This window comes from Papaver somniferum, chromosome 1 (assembly GCF_003573695.1).
Source record: "Papaver somniferum cultivar HN1 chromosome 1, ASM357369v1, whole genome shotgun sequence".
Lineage (NCBI taxonomy): Eukaryota > Viridiplantae > Streptophyta > Magnoliopsida > Ranunculales > Papaveraceae > Papaver > Papaver somniferum.
In genome coordinates, this window is record NC_039358.1 from 201030904 (window position 1) to 201044390 (window position 13487).

At 37.2% G+C, this 13487-nt stretch overlaps 1 protein-coding gene across 1 annotated transcript; it reads left to right on the top strand.

The window, feature by feature from the left end:
- Positions 1 to 10045: 10045 nt before the first annotated feature.
- On the top strand, positions 10046 to 11998 carry LOC113312105 (tRNA (cytosine(34)-C(5))-methyltransferase-like). Its single transcript, XM_026560866.1, has 5 exons — positions 10046 to 10145; positions 10301 to 10409; positions 10626 to 11143; positions 11243 to 11480; positions 11561 to 11998. The coding sequence occupies exons 1-5, from the start codon at positions 10074 to 10076 to the stop codon at positions 11806 to 11808; spliced, it is 1185 nt and encodes a 394-aa protein (XP_026416651.1). The 5' UTR covers positions 10046 to 10073; the 3' UTR covers positions 11809 to 11998.
- Positions 11999 to 13487: the final 1489 nt, after the last annotated feature.

The following is a 13487-nucleotide window of genomic DNA, read 5'->3' on the forward strand; positions in this document are numbered from 1 at the left end:
ACCCGCCTCACACCAGAACATCCCATACCCTAAAACTATCGAACCAACCTCATTCTTCCTCTTCCTTTATCTTTCTTTTCCTTCTCCTTCACCCGACAGTTGCAGAGCTCTGCAACTCGAGCTCCTGCCTCTCTTCCTTGTCGCAACAGACACCCACCACACCGTACATCACCACCCCATCCCAAGTTTCTCCCTTGTCTCGTTTTTAGCATCAAACTAGGTGCTACAAGCTAGAACAGTGAGAAGCTAGGGTTACACAATCGAAAGAGGGGACAAAACTTGAAGAGACAGGAGCAGAAGAAGAAGATAAAGCATGGGTATGAGCTTAATCGCAGAGGGGACAACGAAATCAGAAGAGTATGGTAATTTTCTCCCAAGTCTGAAAACCCTAATTTTCTTTATAATTTAGAGTTTTTCTAGAAAACCCCAATTGATGTAATAGAACTGCTTAGGAGAGGATGAGAGTAGGGTTATGGGAAAAATTAGACCCAGAACACTAGAAAAAGGGGAAACCCTAATTGTACTGTCGATTGGAGATTTTTGGGGAAAATGGGTGTAAACCCTAATTTGATAATTTGGGTATAAAAGGGGAACTATTAGGTGAAGAGAGATTCATGCCTGGATTATCCAGTGTGTCCAGAACTGTGAGTTCTGTAAAAGTTCAATTTTATGTCATGTTTTCTCTATTGTTCTAAACTGTTTTGTGCTATTCTTGTTCATGTTTCTTTTGTATGTAAGATGTTCCTGTTAATGTTAAATGTTGTTTTCATATCCTGTTAATGTTCCTGTTTAATGTGTTCCTGTTTAATGTTAATTTGTCATGTTAGTTCACTGTTGTTGCTCACTGTTAGTTAAATGCTCACTGTTAGGATTAATTCACTGTCATGTAATGTTAGTTTGATGGAATGCTAGGCTAGAAGCCTTTGAAGCTTTGATTTGATTGTGCAATGGAAGAAATCAGTGCTCATAGCAAGCTGATTATCTTGCCATTCCTTTTGTATGCTTAGGTGCATTGTGTTGATTGAGTAGTTGGGAGAAACTAGTGCTCATAGCAAGCTAGTTCTCTTCCCATTCTATATGAATGCCTTAGCCTTGCTCTGTTAGCTTCACTATCATCCTTGCCCTTGGCCTTAGGCCTTGGTTCACTTTCATTGTTCTTTGCTGTTGCCCTGTGTTGCTTCCATGTTTATTTTGTTTGCTATTTTCTTTATTGCATTGCCTTGTGCTGCTGCCACTTCTTCTCTTGTTGCCTCCCCTTGCACTGCATCTGAGTTTCTGCAGCTGTTGCTGCCACTCCACTTCCCTTGCAGCTGTCTGCTACACTGCTGCTGCAGCTGCTGTTGCTGTTGCTTTTGCCCTGCAGCTGTCTCCTTGCACTTGCCTTGCTGCATTGCACTGCTGCATTGCATTGTTTTCTTCCCCTGCTGCTACTACTTGCATTGCCTTGTGCTACTGCTACTTCTTTTTCTTGGCCTTGCTGTGCATTGCTTCTGCTACTGCTGAAGCCCAGATTAATTACAAAAGCCCACTGTGGACTTAATCAAAGCCCAGGTGAAAAGCTAGAGCCCAATTCTCAATTCACAGTCACTGTTAGCCCAAGGCCCAAAAGACCAAAAGCCCAGGTTTAATCCCAAGCTCAGTTCACTACACTGAGCCCAAGCCTAAGTTCAAGGCAAAGCCTAGTTCACTGCTAGGAAAAAAGGTCAAGCCCAGTCCATTATAACTGTTAGTTCAAAAACTCTGAGCCCAAAGCATCAGTTCACATTACAGAGCCCAATTCATTCAAAGGGCATTCAAACCCATTAGTACTCAAAGCCCAATCTAAGCCAAAAGACTTCATAGCCCAATAGCAACTAGAACCCAAAATAGCTAGAACACTCCAAAACACACCCGATCTCTGTGGATCGACCCGTACTTGCACGAGCTACAACTGACGACCATGCACTTGCGGTATTACTGTAGGCCCGCGTTTCATTGCGCTTAATTTTATACATATCTCCGGGCCCACCAAGTTTTTGGCCGGGGATAATTTTTAGGACCTTTTAGAAGCCTACCACCTTATGAAGCTCATCTGGAGCAACCATTTCCTGATCACTATGCCTACATATGTATGATTCTTCATCAACACTATCTTCATTATAATTATAATAACATGAAAATGGCTGAACCTTATCTAAAGTAGTGTCTTCAATTCTAACCTCACTATCATGATTATGTGAATAAAAACTATCATTATTTTCAAGAGTGTTATTTGAAACACTATATTGGAAATTCAAGTTATTTCGAGCAATACGTTCGTTCGTCTCTAACTCAAGTCTACGTGTCGACTCAGTTATCCTATCAAGGGTCTCTTCTAAAGAAAGTTCCCTTAGTGTTGGATCTAAGTTTTCAGTTAACCTATTGAGGATATCTTCGAGAGAATATTTAGTCGCTGTTGCAGTTCTTTCGTCCATAACAACGTTATTCACCTCAGCTAACTTACATGTCGATTCAGCTAACTTACGTGTCGACTCAGCTAAACCCCTGAGGGACTCTTCTAGAGAAGGAATAGGAACAGATGGATCATAAAAATGACTACTTTTCAATAGTTTGATTGTATCCTCTAGAGAAAAATAACTAGTACTATAACCTTCTTGCTCGTATGACTGATGCACGTGTGGATAGTAATTGGGCTCACCATGGTATGACCCATAACCTTCAAAAGGTTGGCATTCCCAACCACTGTTCACACTATGGTCATAAAAAGAATAATGTCCATATTATTCAGTTGGATAATCATATTCATTCTAATTGCTATTATAATACAAGTTTGACATCCTAACTGCAAGGGAATTCTACACAAACACAAACAAGGCTGAGTCGACCACAACAAGCCTATTTTATCTAGCAAACAAAAAGCATGATGCATCCATTAGATTGTTTCTAGACCAGCTTCTACTCTTTCGAAAGGCATTTTTTACAATTTCAGCAAACCCCTCTAGAATCAATCTGAGTTAAAGTAAGTTGAATAGAGACAACGGAAGCTCAATGGATATTTGACACCTAGGCCTCACTGGAAAAATATTCACGTAGGTTACAACGCTTACATTAACCATCATGAACTTCGAAGTATGATTAATAGAGCAACCAATATATTTCGAACGACTTTCCTATTAACCTCGTTACCCTGTCGGTCTCGTTCTAGTAATATTTTAAGGCTTAGGTTCGCGTAGGTTACGTGTTCCCAAGGCGGGCAAGAATGAAACGGTGATGAAATCCGAGTCCTTATCTAAATTTGGCTAGGCCTTGCCCTTTACTAGAAATTAAACCGTATTCAGACCTCAATATATATGCAAACAAAATCATCCAGTAAACCCGCTGACAGTGGATTCACGGGTGTTTAGAATTCTTACCTCCCGTTCCAGACGGGGGATGAACCGTTGAAGTTGACTCAGGCCACCGACTCCTATGTCAGTGTACGAACCCGAGGGGCCGAGACAGTATCGTAACTGTCGTCCTTCCCTATGCAGTTTATATTTAAACTTCCCCTACCTTAGGGTTTAAGAATAATAAGTCCAAAAATAAAAAGAAAAATGTCCAAAAAATAAAACGAAAAATTACAACAACAAAATCCTAATTACAGTTTCAAAAAAAAAAGAATAAAAGAATAATAATCAAACTGTACTACCATCCCTGTTTGACCGAACCAGGCCCAAGCAATCTTATCCAGCGAGAAAATCCAACAAAAACTCTCTCGAAATCATGCAGAACTCTTCGCGCGCCGGTGAAGGCTAACTTTCCCTGTTTCACTTCATACTAAAAATCCATCCCAAGTTGATCGAATAAAACACCCATACACGCCCTGTTTAGTCCATTCAAGCCTAACCCAAGAGAACTCAGCGATTGAATATCTCCATAATCGTTCCAAAATCAAATCCTAAAATATGCTACGATGTAAAAATAATTCCCGCCAGAACTTGAATTTGAATTAGCTATGGATCTTAGAAAAACCCAATCATTAATTGCAAATGTACGTTCAGTTCTGTGAGCATCAACATATGTCTTCATTCTAGCTTGAGTAAGTATGATCTCGAGCCTTTAAAATTTCATCCACAGCATGCACATAAGTTGATCCTGAAATATAGGTCAAAATTATTGGTGGAATTCAACTGTAAATAGCTTGATAATGAGTCATCTTGATTGCTGAATAATAACTCGTATTGTACCACCATTCATCCCATGGTAGCCAATTTTTCCAATCCTTAGGCTTTATTCCAGCAAAGCAGCGTAAGTAACATTCCAAAGTTCTATTGGTTACCTCAGTTTGTCCATATGTTTGAGGATGATATACTGAACTTTGGCACAACAGAGTGTCTTGTAAGAGAAAAAATCTACAAAAATGTCAGCAATCTTGGCAGCAACGTAAGGATGTGATAGTGCTATAAAGTGTGCATATTTTGTCAATCGATATACCACCACTAATATAAATCTTTTACGATTGGAGACTGCAAAATCCATCAATAAATCCATGAGATATCTATCCACACTCAATAAGAATTGGCAATGGTTATAATGCCCTTGAGGCATAGTTGGCTCAATTTATTATGTTGCAAATGTCGCAACTCTTAATAAATTCTTTGATTGCATACTTCATATCCTTCCAGTAGAAATTGAGTTGTATACGTTTAGAAGTAAGTAAGTACCCTAAATGACCTCCCAAAGGAGATGAATGAAACTCCTTAAGTGGTTTAGAACAACAATCAGAATAGGTACTACGACACTGTGCGTCCTTTGTAACGTAGAATCCCAGCATCATAAGAATAATGAGCTTTATAATCTGCTTTATTCTTCAAGTTTTCTATAAGAATGCTTAATTCAGCATCAGTGTGACACTCATTGATATATCATCAATGCTAAAAAATATTGGAGCAGTAATTTCCAGTAGATTAGCTATGCGAGATAATGCATCAACAACTTATTTGCTGAACCACATAGATAGATTATCTCATAATAATAACCCAATAGTTTGTAAAACCACTTTTGTTGTTCAATTGAAGATAACCGCTGCTCCATAAAATATTTAAGACTACGATGGTCTATATAAACATTAAAATGCCGACCAAGAATATAGCGCCCACTTCTGAACTGCTGATACTGTAGCCAGCATTTCCTTGTCATAAACATAAACATTTAAATTCTTACCCGAGAGTGGTTTACTGAAAGTGCAATGGGTATGTTTTCTTGCATTAATAAAGATCATAAACCAGTACCGGAAGCATCACATTCTAAGGAAAATTATTTCGAGAAATCTGGTAATGCTAACACATGTGTACTTGTTAAGGCTTCTGTAATAAATTAAACGCCACTGTAACTTCGTCATTCCAAGCAAAAGCATTTGTTTTAACAACTTATTAATGGAGAACTTATATATAGTGTCGTAGTTTGTGACAAACTTAACCAGCTAAACACAAGAAACCACGAAGATCCTTAACTGTAGTTGGAATAAACAATTTTTGAAAATAGAAATTTTGCCATTGTACACTGCAACTCCCTTAGCCGAAACCATATGTCCAAGATAACCAATAGATGTCTTTGCGAATTCTCATTTTGAATCTTTACGAAACAGCTGTTGCGATCTTAACACCTTAAAAACTATCTTCAAATGTTTAACATGTTCAGATAAAGATTTGCTATAAACCAATATGTTGTCGAAAATACCAAAACAAACTTTCCAAGGTAAGGACGAAATATATCATTCATCAGACTTTGAAACGTCGTAGGAGCATTTGACAAACCAAATGGCATGACCAAAACTCGTAATGGCCATCATGTGTTCTAAAAGCTGATTTATGCATGCCAAGATCATGTAATCGAATTTGGTTATAGGCTGAGCGCATGTACTCTTTAGAGAAAACAGTTGCACCACATAACTCATCAAGTAATTACATTAGAGAACTTGTCGGTCGATCTCTCAAGCGTTGCTATCTCAAGGTTTTTGTCAATGTTAGTGATCAAGACTATAAGTCTTGATTTCTAGTCTACTTATAATGACGTCTCGGACTAGGATAATTTGGTGTAGTTGAGCTTTAGACTTCACGACGTTCATATTTGAAGACGAAGAACTACTAAGGAGAGATTGTGGAACTTTATCTAAAAAAGGTATGTGAAGACTGAAACTCATCCATCACATGGAAAGTCTATTTCTACACTATCTCCTATATTAGGAAAAGTCGTATTATGATAGTTTTCGTTTGTACACATTGTGACTTCGAGCTGAGTATAACTCGCTCATCTATTTCTCAAACTATGTGTTGGTAAGATTTCGCTTCAACCAAGTTCATCTTATATTCTTGACAAAAGTCAAAGATGATCATGTGAAAATTTCCGAGTAACATCTTACATGGTTTATGTGATACAAACATTTGGTGTAGACTTGAAATGTTTCGTTATGATTATTTCAATAACTTGAAAATCGCTTTGATGCTAATAGTTGTGAAAACGACTATTTTCATCCTCTAAGAAAGTTTCAATGATTGAAATAGAGTTTCAATGCATTGTTAAGATTGTTGCTTCCTACTTGTATGTTGCACTGGTATAATCGTTGGATTGGTGGATATTGATTGAACTGGTGAAGTGTAGTGGTGGTCGTTGTATTGTTGATGTTGACACGATGCATGATGATGGTTATGGTCTTAAATGAGGTGTTTGGTTTAAAATAAGAATGTGATGAGTTGGAAATAGTCCTCTCATGAGTCTTTACAAGAATTTGAACTGCAAGCAATGGTCTTCCCAATGCAGGCTGAGTGAATTCATTGTTTCAAAGGGCGTATATGTATTTTAAGTCATTTAACTGCCCATGTGGAGCTTACCATTCCATCCACCTTTTTTGGTCAAACTAGACATAGTTTTGTGACAATTAAAAAAACTGGCCTAATTTTGTAGACCATAAAAATGCCTATTTTTGGAACGTACAATTGGAGGATACTAAAAGAAATTGGGGATATAAGAAAACGATAAAAAGATTTAACTAGTAAATTAAGGTCACCATCTATCCGGGTAATTTATATAATTCCTAATCAAACCTCACTAATCATGTTAGTAGTTAAATATAATTAGTTAAGTTAATAGATTAGTTTGATAATCATTAGAATAAATCATTATTGTTGAATCGATTGATGCAACAACGTCAAATAAAGATATTCATGATCATGAAAGTTTAGATGATCAGAACCAATCCAGGAAAGTAAACAAGCTGAACATACAAGTGCTCCAATTACTCATTTATAAGTATTAAAGTATTTAAATTTGATTTTTTTTCATGAAATATATTTCAATTTGATTTTTTTCATTAAATTCGTCATTGTTGCACCTGGGAAACTCAGTGTCAGCATAGTAAAAGAATGAATACCATGCCGGAAGGTACCAAATCGACATGGTATTCATACTTTTACCAGGACGATACAAAATATCCCCCAATTTTGAAATTGTAAGTACACTGTCGGCACAAATGTTCATTATCGAGCGTGCCGGTAGTAGTGCCGGCAATGTACATTCTAACTTACTATTTCATACAAATTTTTTTATATGTTTTTGTCCTCAAATCGACACGGTACACTTGGGATATCGATCATGCCGGCAAAAAAAGTTTTGGGATGAACTTTCTTTGCTATGTTGGTCCCGACATGGTATTCATTCTAAAAGCCATGCCAGCACAAGATATCGGCATGATATTCATCATAAACAAATTTCCGGGACCATATTGAAATTTTTACTAAAAAGTTTCATTTTATGATTCTAACCCGGACGGAGTTTTAAAAACAACAACACTTTAAATAAGATTTGGTATCATGTACCTTCTCAATGAAGCTATTTCTTTTCTTCTTGTTGCTCAGCAACAATTCAATTTAACCTATGTTTAAGAACTTGTCGGAGTTTAATTTTAATTTTAATTTAGATGGAAGGCATGATCCTAAAGGGTATTTTAGTATTCCCCCACCCTACACACAGAAAAAAAACACACCCCTTAACATAGAATATTAGATGTGGTTCGTAATTTATATCCCCGGTTGGAAAAAGTGTCCCAAAATTGCGGGTTCTATTTTGTAAAAATCCCTTGAATTTTTATTAATGGAAAACATCCAACATCCTATGACACAAGATTTGGTCAAATCCAAAAAATATCACCTTATTACTCTTTAATATTCCCCAAAATCATCATCTTAATGACCCTTTAATGTTTGATTCCCAAAAATATTATCAAGTCTCTGGCTCTCTCCTGCATGGAGGCTTCAGCAACTCTAATATAAATATGAATGAATATAATCATGACTTGGAAGAACATTACAAAGTCTTTTTTAAAAACATTTCTAAAACAAAACACGAGTCCTCCAACATTCTCATTACTGTCCCTCTTTCCGATCTTCATTGTTTTTCTTTCCAGCTGCTTTGATAATCATTACGTAAATGGTGATTTGATCAGTGATGTATGTAGGAGTGCATCGAGAAGTGATCCACGACTAAAGTATGATTTTTGTGTTGCATCTTTTTTAGAAAACCCTGCAAGTAAAGATGCTAACCTTTTGGGGCTTGGAGAAATATCGATTCAAAAATGTCTACAAAATGCAACTTCTATTCAATCGAATATCTATAAAATCTTGGAAGGGGGAAAACAAGGACCAGATCTAAAGCCATATGTAGAGCCTCTAGAGACTTGTTATTTGGGGTATGCGGTTAGTACAGATTTTGTTAGTGATGCTATCGAAGGTTTTGAAGCTAAAGATTATGGTACAGCTAATAAGTTCATGAGGCTTACAATGGGTGCTGGAACTGGTTGTGAAAAAACTTTTAAGAAAAGTGGTGTGCGCTCAACAATGACCAAAATAAATGGTGATTTCGTTCAGCTTACTAAAATCTGTCTTGCCATTATTCGTATGGTGAAAAGATAATTCTCCAGTTATTGAGACATGTAATTTTGTTCTTGAGCTTAATTAAAATTAAATAAAATTTCATAAAATAACGTGTTTGGATTGATCAACTTAGGCAATATTCATGAGTAATGCAATATCACTCTTAAATCAAGAGCTAGTTTTTTTTTTTTGATGGCCAAAAACTGAAATTTATTCGCTTCTTTACAACCTTCTCAGTGTTTTTTTTTTAATCTTTTCGCAAATATGTAACGCATCCAACCAAACCTTGCAAGGGAACCATATCGGTAATATGGCCCATTTATAGGTTAATGCTTTATGGGTGTTTTACATAGTTGGCACCTGATCGTCTTCAATAAGAATTGTACGATAATCAAAGGTTTCATATCTAAGTGTTACCTAGCTATTCCAATTTCTCCAGACTCGCTTATGATCACATTGTGTCAAGACTATAAATATAACCAGATGCTTGTGCTGATGTATATCTCTCTACATCAACTCATATTCGTATATATGCTCCCTTCCGTCAAACTAAAAATCTGATAGTGTACTTTTTCCATATTTCCCCAGACTTATTCTTGTAGTTCATTGCAGGTATTGCTTTGCTAAAAGTAGGTGGAAGAATGGTATACTCAACCTGTTCGATGAATCCCGTCGAGAATGAAGCTGTGGTTGCTGAGGTAATGGCGAAGCTACTTATAAGGAAATTACAGATGCTACAGGCGTTTTTTTCTGCTACCGTATTATATTTGCCTAATTCATTTTTCTCCTCACGCATCCTAATCTCCATTTATTTTCTTCAGATTCTGAGGAGATGTGGGGAATCTGTTGAACTTCTTGATGTCTCTACCGAGCTCCCTCAATTGGTCCGTCGCCCGGGAATTAAGAGTTGGAAGGTTGATTTTCATATATCTATGATTGCTCTTAATGTACTCCTGTAGATAGATATTCCTGGATAGTTGATGTAGCTCCATAACTGATACTATGTATGATTGACAAATGGCAGGTCCGTGATAAGGGTGTATGGTTAGCTTCTTACAAAGATGTGTCTAAGTACCGCAGAACTGCCATTGTGCCAAGCATGTTTCCTTCCGGTCAAAGCTTTGATGCCGAAACAGTGGTTCCTTCAGGGTTGATGAAAACGTGGTTCCTCCTAGCAATGACAATGACATGGAGAATGTAGATTCTGATCATGTCAACGAGCAGTCCGAGATCCTTGTGAGTCCAACTGATGCTTTGGAGATTTTGAACACCATTAATTTGGTAGCACAACCAATTGAAACACATGATAAAGTACTGTCTATAACAAAATATAGACTCAAATCATGAACGAAATTAAGTGCAATGAAATAGAAATCAACACAAGCATATATGTGAGTCCAACTGATGCTTTGGAGATGGAGGTTTCAGATCTCCCTCTAGAACGTTGCATGAGGATAGTGCCCCATGATCAGAACACTGGAGCTTTTTTCATTGCAATTCTTCAGAAAGTATCCCCTCTTCCTGGTAAGCTCTTCATTTTATTGGTCATTATTAGAAAATATTAAAAATGAGATATGAATTCCTTAGACTTCGTATCGTATGTCAACATCCTCCCAGTGTGTTAATTGTGTATTTTCCTTGCAATGCACCAGCATCACATTTATATTAATGTATGTTTACTTTTAACTGCAGTATAAATTCGATCTGTTCATTACGTTTGATTCCATTTGTATATTGCAGCGGTTTCAAGTTCCACCAAACCGAAGGAAACTTTAACAAACGGGAATCACAAGTTACCCTTGAAGGTATCAGATGAGGTACCCAGAGAAACTAATAGCGCAGAACCATCCGCTATATCAAATGTGGAATCATCAGATGGAAAAACAGAGGTTGGTGCTACAGGACTTAATTCTCGTGAGGTAGTCGAAGAAGAAAATGAGAAAGAACACACAGAGAATGTGAATGCAGAGACGGACACTAAGAAAGCTGGAGGTAACCGGAGGTTGCAAAATCAAGGCAAGTGGAGAGGTGTTGATCCAGTTGTTTTTTTCCGGGAGGACACTGTTCTTAGTAGTATTAAGGATTTCTATGGAATCAGTGATTCATTCCCATTGAATGATCACCTTGTGACGCGAAATACTGATTTCCAGAGTTGTAAGAGAATTTACTACATTTCAAAGTCAGTTCAGGATGTTATGAAGCTGAATTTTCAAGTCGGGCAACAACTGAAGATAATATCTATTGGTCTAAAGGCCTTTGTAAGTATAGTCCCTCTTGTTCACAAAATCTTCCAAGTAGCATGCAATAATTATTTCAGGATGAACCTTAACCGTTTATATTTTTCTTTGTTGTTTCAGGAGCGACAAACAGTAAAAGAAGATAGTGCTTCCGAATGCATGTACCGTATATCGTCTGAAGGATTACCATTACTTCTTCCTTACATCAGCAAGCAAATCCTATGTGCATCCTTGGCGGACTTCAAGCACCTGTTGCAGTACAGGTCTATCAAATTTCAAGATTTTGTCAATCCTCAATTTGGCGAGAAGGCATCATCGGAGATTAAGTTAGGGTGTTGTATTGTTGTACTGCAAACAGGTATTCACACATCTGTGATACTATTGCTGTAATATCAGTTTACCTAGATACAAATTCTAACGCTCATCATGGCTGTGCAGAAGATCAACCTACTTCAAAACCTATGGATGCATCGACAATAGCTATTGGTTGTTGGAGAGGGAAGTCCAGTGTAAGTGTAATGGTTCCAGAAACAGACTGCCAAGAACTTCTTGAGAGGCTTTCTGCACGTTTGGGGTTCGAGATGGTTCCGGTGAAAGAAAAACCAACAGTTAGGAGAGGAAAGAAAGATGATGCTGAAGAGAAGCTAGTGAAAGAACCAGTAGAAGAAGAAGCTATAGTTGGTTGAGTTATTGAACATTTTTCGTGTTTTATTTTTCGTCACTTTTACTTACCAGTTTGATTCAGCTGTATTTGCAATTATATGATTCTTTTGCCAGAAATTTGTAGTGAAATCTGTTATCAAATAACTTGCTTCATCTTGAATAGAAAAAGTTAGAAACTAGTCTTGATTTTCGTCAGGATCTAGACCAAGATTACTACTGCTATCTATGAAACTTAAAGCACCAAGATAATTCCAAGATTTCTTGCATTTCATTCAACTAATTTTTCAGAACAAATTCATTCAACTATTTTTCAGACAATTTTTTTCGAAGAAACCAAAGCAATATCATCAGAACTTGGTCCTTAACTCCTTATTTCCCCCCTACACGCGTAAGGAACAGCACCTCTTCTGTATGCTTTACAGACGTATCTAATAAAGTTTCGAGTATCCTGCAAATGAATATCGGATCAAGACTCACCATATATAATACGAAGAAGATTGAGAGAGTGATGAGCAAATTACATGGCGTATAGGAAGGTCGTTCACAGTAACCCAGGGAACAAATTCTAGATGAGGATTGAGGGAGGCAGTCACTTTCGCATTGTGCAACTGAAGCTGTAAATAAGAAAAGAGTTTAATCAATAATATGCTACTATGTAATGTAAATATACAAAACAATCAAGAAAAATGGAGATGGATCAATACTTTTTCACCCAATCCATTGGTGAAGCATTTGTAAATACTGTCCTTGTACTGGTTTCCGACCTCTAAGCATTGTAACCAATCCTCGGTAGTCTTTCCTTCAGAAACAATCACCTCCGTGCAGTATATGAAAGGGTAATAGTAATTATAGGCACCAGGAATTACATTCATGGCACATGCTTGCAATCTGTTCAATTCACATTCTTTGGAGCCGCGCTGGGAAAAAACAACCATTTATTTAATTAATTAGTGATTATGAAGTGAAATAAATTAATTATTATTGAAAGAAATCAGGTGGATCGAGAGAGGAATACCTCGCAGAGGATTGTTCCGTTTTTCAATAGACGAGATTTTCCGAAAGGAACTAGTTTAAGATCAACAAAATCAATGAGCCCGTTTTCGAGAATTTTCATTAGGTTGTAGGCGATGAAGTTTGCAGATCTAACAGATTGAGAACTGTAGTAGACTGTTAAAGACACCTTTTCAACAGAAGCAGCAACTGAAGATTTTGAGATTGTATGCTCATTTACTTGAGGAGGAGCAACTGCAACTGCAACTGCAACTGCAACTTTAGATGAAGATGTAGTCGTGGAAAATGAGAAAACCAAAAGACATAGAAGAACCAGAGCAGCAGAAATTGAGTAGGAGAAGGGGAAGCCATGAGAACCTTCCTTGCAATTAAATTTCAAACAAACAAAACACTGTTGTGATTTCACAATGAGATGGCTATAGTTCTTATAGGATTTCAGTGGTAGTAGTTGGAAACTTCACTCTGAAGCTTGAAATTAAAATTAAATCATTCGAGTGCACCCTGAAGAATCGGCGTACATACGTACAACTGGTTCGCATATAGCACTACGAAACCTTAAATTGGCTGCGCCAGGCACGGTTTCGCTTCTGGGTTGCGGCAACGTAGATAGGCTCATATCATACTGGACAAGTCCGGAGTACGTACGTTCGACTAAAACAAACAAGCGTGCTCCAACATTTTCTTTTCTTCT